The 17,428-nt window shown below is 41.0% G+C and overlaps 1 protein-coding gene across 1 annotated transcript in view; it reads right to left on the bottom strand.

Moving 5' to 3' along the window:
- Positions 1 to 12,587: 12,587 nt before the first annotated feature.
- The window catches only part of LOC124616620, a 175,493-nt gene continuing 170,652 nt past the window's right edge, over positions 12,588 to 17,428 (bottom strand). Inside the window, exon 4 of the mRNA XM_047144944.1 lies at positions 12,588 to 13,084. Within this exon, the coding sequence (XP_047000900.1) occupies positions 12,951 to 13,084 (134 nt within the window). The 3' untranslated portion in view covers positions 12,588 to 12,950. The remainder of the gene's footprint in view (positions 13,085 to 17,428) is intronic.

Consider the following 17,428-nt stretch of genomic DNA (forward strand, 5'->3'; position numbering starts at 1 on the left):
TGGACGGCGGAAAGACACTCTTGGTGGAGTGCGGAGGATTTCATGAAGGATGGATCTCATTTCTGGGCAGGATTTGAGGAAGTCGTATCCCTGCTGGAGAGCCACATTTAGAATCTGATCCAGTCCCGGAAAGTATCCTGTCACAAGTGGGGCACTTTTGTGGTTCTTCTGTGGGAGGTTCTGGGTTTGAGAGGATGAGGAAGTGGCTCTGGTTATTTGCTTCTGTACCAGGTCGGGAGGGTAGTTGCGGGATGCGAAAGCTGTTGTCAGGTTGTTGGTGTAATGCTTCAGGGATTCCGGACTGGAGCAGATTCGTTTGCCACGAAGACCTAGGCTGTAGGGAAGGGACCGTTTGATGTGGAATGGGTGGCAGCTGTCATAATGGAGGTACTGTTGCTTTGGTGGGTTTGATGTGGACGGACGTGTGAAGCTGGCCACTGGACAGGTGGAGGTCAACATCAAGGAAAGTAGCATGGGATTTGGAGTAGGACTAGGTGAATCTGATGGAACCAAAGGAGTTGAGGTTGGAGAGGAAATTCTGGAGTACTTCTTCACTGTGAGTCCAGATCATGAAGATGTCATCAATAAATCTGTACCAAACTTTGGGTTGGCAGGCCTGGGTAACCAAGAAGGCTTCCTCTAAGCGACCCATGAATAGGTTGGCGTACGAAGGGGCCATCCTGGTACCCATGGCTGTTCCCTTTAATTGTTGGTATGTCTGGCCTTCAAAAGTGAAGAAGTTGTGGGTCAGGATGAAGCTGGCTAAGGTAATGAGGAAAGAGGTTTTAAGTAGGGTGGCAGGTGATCGGCGTGAAAGGAAGTGCTCCATCGCAGCGAGGCCCTGGACGTGTGGGATATTTGTGTATAAGGAAGTGGCATCAATGGTTACAAGGATGGTTTCTGGGGGTAACGGATTGGGTAAGGATTCCAGGCGTTCGAGAAAGTGGTTGGTGTCTTTGATGAAGGATGGGAGACTGCACGTAATGGGTTGAAGGTGTTGATCTACGTAGGTAGAGATACGTTCTGTGGGGGCTTGGTAACCAGCTACAATGGGACGGCCAGGATGGTTGGGTTTGTGAATTTTAGGAAGAAGGTAGAAGGTAGGGGAGGCGGGGTGTCGGTGGGGTCAGGAGGTTGATGGAGTCAGGTGAAAGGTTTTGTAGGGGGCCTAAGGTTCTGAGGATTCCCTGAAGCTCCGCCTGGACATCAGGAATGGGATTACCTTGGCAAACTTTGTATGTGGTGTTGTCTGAAAGCTGACGCAGTCCCTCAGCCACATACTCCCGACGATCAAGTACCACGGTCGTGGAACCCTTGTCCGCCGGAAGAATGATGATGGACCGGTCAGCCTTCAGATCACGGATAGCCTGGGCTTCAGCAGTGGTGATGTTGGGAGTAGGATTAAGGTTTTTTAAGAAGGATTGAGAGGCAAGGCTGGAAGTCAGAAATTCCTGGAAGGTTTGGAGAGGGTGATTTCGAGGAAGAGGAGGTGGGTCCCGCTGTGACGGAGGACGGAACTGTTCCAGGCAGGGTTCAATTTGGATAGTGTCTTGGGGAGTTGGATCATTAGGGGTAGGATTAGGATCATTTTTCTTCCTGGCAAAGTGATACTTCCAGCAGAGAGTACGAGTGTAGGACAGTAAATCTTTGACGAGGGCTGTTTGGTTGAATCTGGGAGTGGGGCTGAAGGTGAGGCCTTTGGATAGGACAGAGGTTTCGGATTGGGAGAGAGGTTTGGAGGAAAGGTTAACTACTATTTTTATCTTTCATTTTCATTTCAACCTCATGTTACACTTTCCACCTTCTAATACCATGTCACCCTCACAACACCCCCACAACGACCCCATTACGTTTTTTTTACATTCCCTCCGCAAACATGCCTTCACCCTAGCCAGATTACGCTCGCATATTTTATTTTCTCAGGCTTGTCTGACATTTGGCATAACCCCCAAAGGCCTCACACTTAAAGTTCCCATCTCTGGCTGCAACCCTTCTTTCCATCAGTCCCTATACCAGTTCCAAACTGAACAATCCATTGCCCTCACCCACCTAATCCTTCACCTACACATCAACTCAGCCAATGAACACACCCGTCAACTCCTATCCTTAATAAAAGTCCTCAATCTTTCCTCTCCCACATCCACACCGGCTATTCAGAGCATCCTCCTACAGGCCAACCGCAAATTAGAGCAGCATGCCACCCTTCACCTCAAAAAACTATCCAATCTCCTGGTTTCCCACCTCCGGAAAGGCAACTCACTCACCCTTCACAACCTTTCCAGCAAACCTCAACCACCTCTTGTTGCACACAAACCCAGTCTCTCCCATCTACTCAGTCTCCCACTTCCAGCTCCACTCCCTCCAAAACCTCAAAATTCCAAGCAACACAATCTGGCACCACAACACCCTAATTCAGTAGTTAACCTTTCCTCCAAATCTCTCTCCCAATCCGAAACCTCTGTCCTATCCAAAGGCCTCACCTTCAGCCCCACTCCCAGATTCAACCAAACAGCCCTCGTCAAAGATTTACTGTCCTACACTCGTACTCTCTGCTGGAAGTATCACTTTGCCAGGAAGAAAAATGATCCTAATCCTACCCCTAATGATCCAACTCCCCAAGACACTATCCAAATTGAACCCTGCCTGGAACAGTTCCATCCTCCGTCACAGCGGGACCCACCTCCTCTTCCTCGAAATCACCCTCTCCAAACCTTCCAGGAATTTCTGACTTCCAGCCTTGCCTCTCAATCCTTCTTAAAAAACCTTAATCCTACTCCCAACATCACCACTGCTGAAGCCCAGGCTATCCGTGATCTGAAGGCTGACCGGTCCATCATCATTCTTCCGGCGGACAAGGGTTCCACGACCGTGGTACTTGATCGTCGGGAGTATGTGGCTGAGGGACTGTGTCAGCTTTCAGACAACACCACATACAAAGTTTGCCAAGCTAATCCCATTCCTGATGTCCAGGCGGAGCTTCAGGGAATCCTCAGAACCTTAGGCCCCCTACAAAACCTTTCACCTGACTCCATCAACCTCCTGACCCCACCGACACCCCACCTCCCCTACCTTCTACCTTCTTCCTAAAATTCACAAACCCAACCATCCTGGCAGTCCCATTGTAGCTGGTTACCAAGCCCCCACAGAACGTATCTCTACCTACGTAGATCAACACCTTCAACCCATTACGTGCAGTCTCCCATCCTTCATCAAAGACACCAACCACTTTCTCGAACGCCTGGAATCCTTACCCAATCCGTTACCCCCAGAAACCATCCTTGTAACCATTGATGCCACTTCCTTATACACAAATATCCCGCACGTCCAGGGCCTTGCTGCGATGGAGCACTTCCTTTCACGCCGATCACCTGCCACCCTACCTAAAACCTCTTTCCTCATTACCTTAGCCAGCTTCATCCTGACCCACAACTTCTTCACTTTTGAAGGCCAGACATACCAACAATTAAAGAGAACAGCCATGGGTACCAGGATGGCCCCTTCGTACGCCAACCTATTCATGGGTCGCTTAGAGGAAGCCTTCTTGGTTACCCAGGCCTGCCAACCCAAAGTTTGGTACAGATTTATTGATGACATCTTCATGATCTGGACTCACAGTGAAGAAGAACTCCAGAATTTCCTCTCCAACCTCAACTCCTTTGGTTCCATCAGATTCACCTAGTCCTACTCCAAATCCCATGCTACTTTCTTTGATGTTGACCTCCACCTGTCCAGAGGCCAGCTTCACACGTCCGTCCACATCAAACCCACCAACAAGCAACAGTACCTCCATTACGACAGCTGCCACCCATTCCACATCAAACGGTCCCTTCCCTACAGCCTAGGTCTTCGTGGCAAACGAATCTGCTCCAGTCCGGAATCCCTGAAGCATTGCACCAACAACCTGACAACAGCTTTCGCATCCCGCAACTACCCTCCCGACCTGGTACAGAAGCAAATAACCAGAGCCACTTCCTCATCCTCTCAAACCCAGAGCCTCCCACAGAAGAACCACAAAAGTGCCCCACTTGTGACAGGATACTTTCCGGGACTGGATCAGATTCTGAATGTGGCTCTCCAGCAGGGATACGACTTCCTCAAATCCTGCCCAGAAATGAGATCCATCCTTCATGAAATCCTCCCCACTCCACCAAGAGTGTCTTTCCGCCATCCACCTAACCCACATAACCTCTTAGTTCATCCCTATGAAATCCCCAAACCACCTTCCCTACCCTCTGGCTCCTACCCTTGTAACCGCCCCCGGTGTAAAACCTGTCCCATGCACCCTCCCACCACCACCTACTCCAGTCCTGTAACCCGGAAGGTGTACACGATCAAAGGCAGAGCCACGTGTGAAAGCACCCACGTGATCTACCAACTGACCTGCCTACACTGTGACGCATTCTATGTGGGAATGACCAGCAACAAACTGTCCATTCGCATGAATGGACACAGGCAGACAGTGTTTGTTGGTAATGAGGATCACCCTGTGGCTAAACATGCCTTGGTGCACGGCCAGCACATCTTGGCACAGTGTTACACTGTCCGGGTTATCTGGATACTTCCCACTAACACCAACCTATCCGAACTCCGGAGATGGGAACTTGCTCTTCAATATATCCTCTCTTCCCGTTATCCACCAGGCCTCAATCTCCGCTAATTTCAAGTTGCCGCCACTCATACCTCACCTGTCATTCAACAACATCTTTGCCTCTGCACTTCTGCCTCGACTGACATCTCTGCCCAAACTCTTTGTCTTTAAATATGTCTGCTTGTGTCTGTATATGTGTGGATGGATATGTGTGTGTGTGCGAGTGTATACCCGTCCTTTTTTCCCCCTAAGGTAAGTCTTTCCGCTCCCGGGATTGGAATGACTCCTTACCCTCTCCCTTAAAACCCACATCCTTTCGTCTTTCCCTCTCCTTCCCTCTTTCCTGATGAGGCAACAGTTTGTTGCGAAAGCTTGAATTTTGTGTGTATGTTTGTGTTTGTTTGTGTGTCTGTCGACCTGCCAGCACTTTCATTTGGTAAGTCACATCATCTTTGTTTTTAGATATATATTTCCTACGTGGAATGTTTCCCTCTATTATAATTTTTTTTAGGCTTCTCTTAAAGTGAATTTCATTGGTTGTTAAGCTTTTTATGGTTGCTGGCAAGTTATTGAAAATGTGTGTTCCTGAGTTGCACACCTTTTTGTACAAGACTAAGTGACTTAGTATTGATTCCATGAATTGAGCTGTTGGTTTGAAAAAGTGATATATTTTTAATGACAAAATTCATTAAGGAATAAATATATTGGGAAGCAGCAGTTAGTATCCCTAGTTCCCTAAACAGGCTTCTGCAGGATGTTCTTGGGTTCACACTACACATAACTCTTACTGCACATTTTTGTGCCTGGAAAACTTTAGCTTGGCTTGATGAATTACCCCAAAAAATAATCCCATATGACATTATGGAATGAAAGTAAGCATAGTATGCCAGCTTTTTCATTTTTATGTCCCCTATGTCTGACAAAATTCACATTGCAAACAGAGATTTGTTAAGACGCTTCAGCAGTTCTGTGGTGTGCTCCTCCCAGTTGAATTTATTATCTAGCTGTAATCCCAAGAATTTAACACTGTCCACTTCTTCAATCTTCTTGTCATCGTATGTTAGACATATACTCGTAGGACACCCCTTACAAGTTCTGAACTGCATGTAGTGTGTTTTTTCAAAGTTTAGTGACAAGGAATTGGCTAGGAACCAGTGATTAATGTCTACAAATATTTTATTGGCTAATCTTTCTAAGACTACACTTGATTTGCTATTTATGGAAATGTTTGTATCATCAGCAAACAAAATGAACTTGGCATCTGGTAATGTTACTGATGAAAGGTCATTGGTATACACAAGAAAAAGTAAGGGCCCCAAAATGGAACCTTGTGGGACCCCACATGTAATTAGTTCCCAGTTGGATGATGCCTGATAGCTTGATACATGTCTCTTTCCTAATAACACCCTTTGTTTCCTGCCAGAGATATAAGATTTGAACGATTTTGCAGCATTTCCTGTTACACTATAATATTCTAATTTACTTAAAAGGATATTGTGATTTACACAGTCAAATGCCTTTGACAGATCACAAAATATACCAGTTGCCTGCAATTTTTTGTCTAATGAATTAAGCACATTTTCACTGTAAGTGTAGATGGCCTTCTCAATATCAGAACCTTTTAGAAATCCAAACTGTGACTTTGACAGTATGTTATTTGAGATAAGATGGTTATAAAGCTGACTGTACATTACTTTTTCTAAAATTTTTGAGAATGCTGGCAACAGTGAAATTGGACGGAAATTTGATGCTATTTCTTTATCTCCCTTGTTAGTGGCTTAACTTCACCATATTTCAACCATTCAGGAAATATTCCACTGATAAACGACTGGTTACACAGGTAGCTTAATATTTTACTTAGCTCAGAATCACATTATTTAATTAATGATGTTTTTGATTTTAAAGATTTTATGATGGACATTATTTCTGTTGGGGTAGTGAGGGTCAAATTCATACTATGGAAGTTACTTGAAATGTCTGGTCTGAGGTATTCCTTAGCAGCATCTACCGAACCTGACAACCCCATCTTTTCAGTAACAGTTATAAAATGTTTGTTAAAAAGTTCTGCAACACTATACACATCTGTCACCAATGTATCATTCACTCTTAATGCTATTTGTCCCTCTTCATGTCTGGTTCTATTGGTCTCCTCCTTCACCATATTCCATATTGTCTTTATTTTGTTATCTGATATGTCTATCTTTTCCTTGTAAAATAATTGCTTTGACGTCCATATTACAGTCTTTAATATTTTGCAGTATTTCTTGTAATGTGCTATAGCATCAACATCGGAACTGTTTCGGATTGACAGATACAGTTTTCTTTTTGTTTTACAAGATACCCCTATTCCTTGAGTAATCCATGGCTTCTTTGTACATTTTGCTCTAACCCTGTTAAGTTTTGGGGGAAAACAGTGTTCGAATAAGGTAAGCACTTTATTAGCAAAAGTGTTATATATTTCATTCATGCCATAAGCACTGTAAACATCAGTCCACTGAATGTCTCTGAGGAGTGTCCCAAAATAATCAATTTTTGGCTTATTGATTACCCTCTTGAGCTCAGATTTAACAGATTTTATATCCTGTTCAGTATTAACATTTAACAGAAGAAACTGCATGTCATGGTCTGAGAGGCCATTGACTATTGGTTTTGTAATATAATTTTGATCATTGGACTTTTCTACAAAGATATTATCAATGGCTGTTTGTGAGCAATTGGCTATCCTAGTGGGAAACTTTACAGTGGGAATTAAGTTGAATGATAGTGTTACTAACTCAAATAAGTTCTTATTGGGAGAGTCTTTAAGGAAATCTACATTGAAATCACCAGCAACCACTATTTCTTTGTTTTTGGTTGTTAAATGGATCAGTACAGCTTCAAGGTGGTTTACAAACAGATTAAAGTTACCTGCAGGTGCTTAATATACACTTAATATTATGAAGGATTTTTTTGTGAAATTCTACTTCTGTTGCACATGCTTCCATACACTGTTCTAGGCAAAATTTATGAATGTCTATGTTCTTAAATTTATGACAGTTTCTGATGAATGTGGCAACTGCTCCTTTCTCCATTTCTGATCTACAAAAGTGAGATGCTAACCTAAACCCTGTAACACTTAAAATGTTCAGAGAGGCAGATTATGTCAGCTGGGTTTGAAGACTCTAATTCATCTATGCAGATAGTTAATTCATTAATTTTATTTCTCAGTCCTCGAATATTTTGATGCAATAAAAATAGCTGACATTTCACATTAACTGAGTTAAAATTGGGTAGAGTTAAAATATCTGCTGACTGTTGAAAATTCTTAACCAATAGCTGTTTATGCTGATGTAATAAGCTGGAATTGTTTTTTGATTTCTTTCTCAAACTGAAGGTTTGTCTCAGTTCTAACCTCTCTTAAAATTTGCTTTCTTTCTGTCCTCCCTACCCTAAAAAGGGTCTTTTCTGAACCCTATAACCATTGGTATTTTACCACCCATGACAGTGCCCCCCCCCCCCCCCCCCTTAATTTTCCTGGTATTTTCCCAGCCAATTTACCCTTCCCCTTCCTGTTGAGGTAAAGGCCATGCATAGTATAATCCCACCTACTGAGAGAATCAACAGGAACCACACCAATGTGTGACCCTGCACCCGACATAAGCACCCATTCCAGCTGCAAATTAACTCTCTTGACAGAAGAGTTCAAATGAGGTCGATCATGGTGCCCAAGAACAGATACAAACTCAACACTAGTACACTTCGATGCTGATGCAATCTTTGCCAGGTCACACTCTATACTGTACCCAGGATCTCTGTCAATACTGTTACCTGCCCCAGCCACTATAACCATGGTGTCTTGTTAAGTGAAATCTTTGCAAAGTGATCCTAAATCCTCTGTCACCTTCTCCAGACCAGCACTAGGTTTAAAAAATTGGTGACCTGATATTCTGATCCTAGTTCATCCTGCAAAAGTTGGCCAACACCTCTTCCATGGGAACTACCTAACAACAACACTTTCTTTCTCTTTACTGATTTCCCTACATTCTTACTTTTCAATTTGCTGCTGAAAGTTTGTTGTGCCCTGTCTACACCTGCAACTTCTTGAGGCTCACCAGCTTCTAACTGAAGCAACAGGTCAAATCTATTTTCCACATTTACCATGAAGCTGTCAGGAGGACACAGATTCAAATCCCCATCTGGTCTAATGACCTTACTACATTAGGTGACTTTAATATAGATGCAAACTCTAATAGTATAGTAAACTTGAAACTCAGTGATGTACTGACCACAAACAACCTTGTAAATATAGTGAACTCTGACACCAGAGTGACGGACACATGTTCCACTAGAATAGATTATGCTATAATCAACAAAGATGTTATAGATAAAGTAAATTACAGAAACTTAGATTTTCTTTATTCTGACCACTTCTGTCAGGTGATAGAATACAAAAATTCAATTGTGCCTAAAATAACAAAAATTGTGCTATGGAAACGAATGCTGAATACCTCAGATATTAATGCTCTTAAAGACAAACTAGTGAATGAAAAATGGGATTCTGTGTACCAGGTAAAAGGGTCAGATGGGAAATGGAATGAATTCTACTCAACCCTATTGCATCATTATGAATGTAGTTGTCCAGTCAGAGAAATCCAGAAGGTAGTTAAACACTGTCAAAATGGAAGTAATCCTAGACTAAAACTCCCAACAAATCTGATTAGGCTCAGGCAGCAAGTACATGATCTAAACCAGCTTTATAAAGCTACTACTATGCAGGTTTTCAAGGAAAAATACAATAGGCCCAAGAAAACTTTTAAAACTGAAATTGTCAATCTAAGGAAGCAGATTAACAGCAAAACAATAGAAGAGTCTGATAACATAAGCAAAGCATCTTGGAAGCTGATTGACAAATATGAAAAGGTCCCAACAAGATGAATTATTGAACCACTCAGCATAAGACATGATGGTAACATTGTAAAAAACCCAGATACTATATGTAATATTTTTAATAACTACTACATTTCTGGTGAACAGTCAATGCATATTACAGATTCACAGATAGAGATCCGGTGCCATCTCACCCAGTGTACCGAATTTGAATTAGTGGAAGTGAATGAGCAGGAGGTTCGCAGGGCAATATACATGCTAAAGAAATTTTTTTTAACTGGATGGGATGACATATCCAGTGCTATTACTAAAGCATGCTTAAAAGAAATTTCTAAACCTCTTACTCACCTGATTAATTGCAGCATTAGAGAAAACATGTATCCAATATTTCTAAAAATGAGTGTAGTGAAACCAGTGTATAAAAAGGGAAGTAAGGAAGAAGTCTCTAACTGTAGACCAATATCATTAATTCCCACTTTTAGTAAGACATTCAAAAGCATGATCCTTTCTCAGCTAAGTGCCTTTTTCACAAAACATGAACTGCTTGTAGATTCGCAGCATGGCTTCAGAAAAGAGCTAAGTACAACCACAGCAGTTACACAGTTCATCCATGAAGTTTACTGTCTGTTGGGCCAGAAGATGCAGACTGCAGGTATATTTTTGGACATGACAAGAGCATTTGATACGGTAAACCGTAGGGTACTTCTTAAAAAGCTAAAATCTTGTGGAAAGCTAAGCACTAAATTGTCATACAAACTAGATAATAAAATCATGAACTCCCAGTCCACCAGTGAACCTGTATTACAAGGTGCACCACAGGGCTCAATCCTTGGACCCTTTCTCTTCCTCATATATATTAACGACATTGCACAACCCATTAACTCCCATATTGTAAGCTATGCAGATGACATGTCAATCTTATTCTATGGGAGCAAATCTAAAGAGCTAGACTCTCTTGCTACTAGTGGTGTAACAGAAGTAACAAAATACTTCAATGATCAGGGACGCAAGGCGAATGTCACCATATCTCAACTACTGACATTTAAAACAGGCAGTTCTCATCACAACAATATGAATAGTGTGTGTAATATCTCTGTAACAGAAAATGGTAACTGTAAATTCCTTGGTGTATATGTTGATGAAAATTTGCGGTGGACATACCACATTAATTTTGTATGCGGATAAGTCAGTAGTGCCATATATCTCCTCAGCCAGCTCGCAAAGATAGTTCCTAGCACTGAAATTAATATATTATGGAACACTTTACCCCTTTCTCAATTACAGAATTGAACTATGGGGCTGTGCAGCTGATGTACATTTAAAAAGAATACTACTACTACAGAAACCAGCAATAAGAATTATACATGGGATGGGACATAAAGATTCATGTCGTGAAGCCGCGCGGGATTAGCCGAGCGGTCTAAGGCGCTGCAGTTATGGACGGTGCGCCTGGTTCCGGCGGAGGTTCGAGTCCTCCTTCGGGCATGGGTGTGTGTGTTTGTCCTTAGCATAATTTAGGTTAAGTAGTGTGTAAGCTTAGGGACTGATGACCTTAGCAGTTAAGTCCCATAAGATTTCACACACAATTGAATTGAACATGTCGTGAAGTGTTTGTGCAGCACAAATATCTGACAATATATTCTCCGTACATCTTCAAAATAGTTGTATTTTTTATAAGTCAAGTAACAGAAGCTATCAAGGGCAGTGATGTACACGATCACAACACTAGAACAAAGTGTAACTATTTCCGTAACAGAACAACGTTAAAAATGACTGATAGAAGTCCATATATCAGTGGTTTGATTTGGTATAACAAGCTTCCAAACTCTCTAAGAACGTACACAGGAAATGTTTTTAAAACAAAACTAAAATCTTTTCTAATACAAAATGTTTATATTCTTTCAATGAATTTTAAGATAGTGATTGTAACATGAAGCATTAGCATATCAATTGTAATGTGATAAATGTAAAAAATCGATATAAGAAGCAACAGCTACAGAATATAGTGTATTTTATAAGTATAAATATAACCATAGTATTAAGTCTGACGTTTGCAAAAGCCATCATTATGATGGCTCCAAGCAAAGAAAATGTAAATAAATAAATAAATAAAAATAAGTAAATAAATTTTCCAACATTTTTCTAAACTGTTTTGGGCAAATGCCAAGATGTTTTCCTGGAACAGGACTTGGACAATTTTCTTTCCTAATTGAATCTCATGTTACATCTCTATTGATTTCATTGTTGAAATGGTGTTAAATCCTTGTCTCCCTTCCTTCCTTCCTTTACTGACATTGTCCTTGTGTATTGTCTTTCTGGTGCTGAATATTACATTAAATAGTGACATAATGAATGAAATACTATGATCTCATTTCTCTTCACCTCAATCACTTTCACTTTCATCAATAAATTGTTCATCTTTGTGAGACAGATGTACAAACAAATCAGGAAGAGATGCGTGGGAGCCAGGGCAGCTCCTCTTTATCAGCGTGCTGCTTCACATTATTATGGCTCCTTGAGCGTTACACAGTTGAACTATGGTGCAGGACTTTCATTGTGAGCCAGAACTACAGATATGCAGCTACCAAAAATAATTACACACAATGTAGGAAAATACAGATAGCTACTTACAGTAAAGAAGACACATCAAGTTGTAGACAGTACAATTAAAGAACACTTATATATAGCTTTCGACCACTGCCTTCATCAGTAAAAGAGAGACACACACCACTGACACACAAGCAAGCACAATTTGTGCACATACAACCACCAACTCCAGCATCTCGGGCCGAAGATGCTGGAGGTGGCAGTTGTATGTGCGTGAGGTGTGCTTGCTGTGTGTGTGAATGGCATGTGTCTCTCTTTTGCTGATGAAGATAGTTGCTGAAAGCTATATGTAAGTGTATTTTAAATGTGCCTGTCTGCTACTTGATGAGTCTTCTGTACAGTAGGTAGCAATTTATATTTTCCTACATTGCTGATATTCCTACCTGGAGTTTCCAGTGTTTAAAATTAATTGCATAACTCTTTTATGTGATAATTAAAACTTTATGACTATTCCTCAAGCACAAGCATTTCATCAACACATCTGTTCTATTACATGTTTAGTTTTAGTATTAAGTAGACATTTAAATGCGGAAATAACATTTATTATATCATAGGGTTTCGTTCTCACAGGTTCTTCATCCACACAGGATAAGCAAAAGTACTATTTACCACTTAAGCATTAATCACTATTTTTCTGCTTATATTCCTTGGAGGTAGATTGTACATGTTTAGTATCTGTTCAATATTTTCCATTTTTTACCTTCTTAATGGCACTAACTGTTGTTACAGTCAATTGATTGCACGAGAAGTGATTTATTTAAAAATGACATCTTATGATATGAGTAATGTTTATTGAATTTGAATCACTTTTTAAAAGTGAATTATCTGATATCATTGTTGAAACACATTCAAGAAACTCACTGCAGATCAACATTCTATCAAACTTTCTTTAGTTTTTAACTGGTCGACAATCTGGATATGGTGCCACTGATACATGTGGTTGGTACAGGTAGCACTCGAAACCACCAGGACAGTAATGACTCAGACACATATCATCTCGATCAATGTAGCAAGGTGCCCTTGCTGCAACATATGAGAAAGTTTCATTATCTGTTAGTAATTTAAATTTTGTTTCACATTAAAAAATGTGAAAATTGTAATAGAAAATTATATCACATAGTAGGCTCCATCCCCCTCTCCCCCTTACACACACACACACACACACACACACACACACACACACACACACACACATATACTGAAAAATGGTATTTGGATGGAAAAAAAGGCATTTAGGGCCAACTGTCGATGTATGAATAATGATGATCTTTATGTTGAACGTCCTAAAGTGAAATCATGATAATTTTCTTTTTTTGCTTCACAGACAGGTGAAAGATGCATATTTTTCAGTTTATTGTGTCCAAAACTTCCCATGTGCTACCTTTTGTAGGGGACTAATGAACAAGAACAAGAGCAAATACGTCAGTTTAGAGCTTTTGCTGGGCATATTGTTTTGAATTTTTTAAATTTTTACTTATTGTTTTTTTACCATGATTTATGGCAAGAGAATAGGTCTATAAATATATAGCAGGAGGACATTCATCTACCATGTTTTGATGTGGCAAACAGATACTTAACTCTTTATCATTCAAAACGTGGTGAGTACAACTACTGAACATCAGATTTATTTTAAACATTTTTTACTATTTCATCTCCTCTTCATATAGTATAATTTTACTGAGATATAACAGCTGTTAATGCAAAAATCCAGCAATTCTTTGGAAAATGAGTGACAGTAGTTTAACCAATTTTTTTCTTTATTGATCATTTACAATGACAAAGCTGTGTATTTTTTTAAATGAAGGAGATAACAGCTAACAGGCCAAACTTTCTGTAAGAGCAAATTAATTTATGCGGTACTACAATATTTCTTGTGTTTCTGTTATTTATACAGCTCCTATGTTCTGGTAAAAGTAAACTGAACTATATTTTTGTTAAATATGCTAATAACAAGACCTGAAGGAATTCAATTGTTAGTAGGGACACTGAGTCATTGAAAGGCACACAAACATGACTTAGAACTTACCTAGTTTTTGCATGAATCTACATACACATGCACGCACGCACGCAAACACACATATTTGGATTGCTACATTGTTCTGGCTGACTACATTGTACTGGCACAGGAACTCAAGTGGAGGGAGGGTTTGTGCTGGATAGAGTGGGTGAGGAGACATTGGATGCTAGAGTGTAGGCAAGGGTTAGGAAAGGGTGGGTGACAGAAGGAGGCAGCAGCTACACAAAACAAGGGAAGAGGGAAGTTTCAACGATGATCATGTTCTGGCCACAGCGAAAGGGAGCTGTGCACAGATTAAGAATGGATAATATATTTTCCCCCAGATTCATGACTATGGTATTTACTATGTCCAATGTCAAACAGCAGTATTTACTTCAGATTGACAAGGGGTGCAGGTTTACGCTAAGGAGTAAAGTTCAGTGATTTTTGAAGAAATACCAATGAAACCTGAAGGATTATGTTACAATTTGAATGAATATTTTCAGTTAGGATACTACTTTCTGGTTATGAAGATGCAGATGATGTAACATCAATGAATGGTTAAATACCAGTGTCTATTGACTGGGATTTGAGCAGCTAAGTGATGTGGATGTAGTGAACAAAGTGGTTTGGTAGAGGAAGAGAGTGAAGACGAGACAATCCACAAATCCATTATCACACACACTGAGGCACTGAAGTGCACTGATCTGTTATTAGAGTATCGAGGATACTCGGTAGGGTTCAGTGAAGTGAAATGGAAAGACGATGAGGATCCCAGATCAGACACATATATACCACGTGATCAAAAGTATCTGGGCACCTGGATGAAAATGACTTAAAAGTTTATGGTGCCCTCCATCGGTATTGGTGGAATTCAATATGGTGTTGGCCCACCCTTGCCTTGATGACAGCTTCCACTCTTGTAGGCATACAATCAATCAGTTGCTGGAAGGTTTCTTGGGGAAAGGCAGCCCATTCTTCACAGGGTGTGGCACTGAGGAAAGGTATCGATGTTGGTCAGTGAGGCCTGGCACGAAATTGGCGTTCCAAAACATCCCGAAAGTGTTTTATAGGATTCAGGGTCAGGACTCTGTGCAAGCCAATCCATTACAGGCATGTTATTGTTGTGTAATCACTCCATCACAGGCCGTACATTATGAACAGGTGCTTGATCATGTTGACAGATGCAATCACCATCCTTGAATTGCTCTTCAACAGTGGAAAGCAAGAAGGTGCTTAAAACATAAATATAGGCCTGTGCTGTGAGAGTGCCACACAAAACAACAAGGGGTGCAAGCGCCCTCCATGAAAAACATGACCACACCGTAACACCACCACCTCTGAATTTTATTGTTGGCACTATGCAAGCTATCAGATGACCTTCAGCGGGCATTCGCCATATCCACACCCTACCATTTGATTGCCACATAGTGTACCGTGATTCGTCACTCCATACAATGTTTTTCCACTGTTCAATCATCCAATGTTTATGTTCCTTACACCAAGTGAGGTGTAGTTTATCTTTACTGGCGTGATATGTGGCTTATGAGCAGCTGCTTGACCGTGAAATTCACGTTTTCTCTCTCTCTCTCTCTCTATTCGTTTAGTCGGTTCTGACTCTTCGTGACCCCATGAACCAAATCACGCCACTTTTTCCTGTCTTGCACTTTCTCCCGTAGACCTTCCAGGTTGGTACACATTGCTTCTGTGATGCCATCGATCCATCTCATCCTCTGATGTCCTCTTCTTCTAGTTCCTTCAATCTTCCCCAGCATTAATGTTTTTTCCAGCGAGGCATGCCTTCGCATTGTGTGTCCAAAGTAGGTCAGCTTTTGTTTTAACATTAGACCTTCCAGGGAGAAATCTGGTTTAATTTGCTCCAATATTGATCTGTTGGTTCTCTTTGCAGTCCATGGAACTCTAAGAAGTTTCCTCCAACACCACAATTCGAAGGAGTCAGTTCTTCGCCGTTCAGCCTTTCTAATGGTCCAGGTCTCACATCCATACATCACAACTGGAAAGACCATAGCCCTCACAATACGGATCTTTGTTGCTAGTGTTATATCTCTGGACCTTATAACCTTGTCAAGGTTTGACATCGCCTGTCTACCGAGCAACAGGCGTCTCCGGATTTCATGGCTGCAGTCGCCGTCAGCAGAGATCTGGGAACCGAGATAACTGAATGTGGTCACTACCTCCATGGTTTCTCCTGCTATATCCCACGAATTGGTAGGTGTAGTTGCCATAATTTTCGTTTTCTTCACATTCAGCATAAGACCGGCCTTTTCACTTTCGTCTTTCACCTTCAGTAAGAGTGTTCTCAATTCTTCTTCACTTTCTGCCAACAGGATCGTATCATCCGCGTACCTGAGGTTGTTTACATTTATTCCAGCTATTTTAATTCCTGTTTCTCCTTCATCTAGCCTCGCATTCCTCATGACATGTTCTGCATACAGATTGAATAAGTACGGTGACAGTATGCAGCCTTGTCGGACCCCTTTCTGAATCTTTATCCATTTCGTTGTTCCATACATAGTTCTCACCGTGGCTTCTTGGTCAAGGTATAAACTCCATATCAGATGAATGAGGTGATCTGGTACCCCCATGTTTTTCAGTACGTTCCATAATTTGTTGTGATCGACGCAGTCAAAGGCTTTGGCGTAGTCAATAAAGCAGAGGAACACATCTTTCTGGAATTCTCTCGCTTTTTCCATAATCCACCGAATGTTAGCAATTTGATCTCTAGTTCCTCTTCCTTTCCTAAATCCAGCTTGTTCTTCTGGTAGCTCTTGATCTAGATATTGGCGAAGTCTATTTTGTAAGATATTCAACATAACTTTGCTAGCATGTGAAATAAGTGCGATTGTTCGGTAATCTGAGCATTCTTTAGAACTTTTCTTCTTTGGAATGGGGATGAATACTGATCTTTTCCATTCTTCTGGCCACTGCTGCATGATCCATATTTTTTGACATATTGAGTGCAGCACTTTCACTGCATCCTTTCCAGTGACTTTAAACAATTCTGCTGGTATTTCATCATGTCCACTAGTTTTGTTATCAGCCATATTTTCAAGGGCCCACTGGATTTCGCTCTCCAAAATATCTGGCTCTAGTTCTAAATTAACATTAACATCAGCAGTAGGAGCCCTGTCATGATGCAGTTCTTTCTTGTATTGGTCTTCTACATATTCTGCCCATCTTTCCTTAACATCCTCTGCTTCACTCAGATCTTTCCCGTTTCTATCTTTTATCATTCCAATTTTTGCCTGGAATTTTCCTTTAATTTTCTTATAAAGATCTCTTGTCTTCCCCATTACGTTACTATCTTCAACTTCCTTGCACTGTTCATTAAAGAATATATTTTTATCTCT

Source organism: Schistocerca americana, chromosome 5, assembly GCF_021461395.2.
Source record: "Schistocerca americana isolate TAMUIC-IGC-003095 chromosome 5, iqSchAmer2.1, whole genome shotgun sequence".
Lineage (NCBI taxonomy): Eukaryota > Metazoa > Arthropoda > Insecta > Orthoptera > Acrididae > Schistocerca > Schistocerca americana.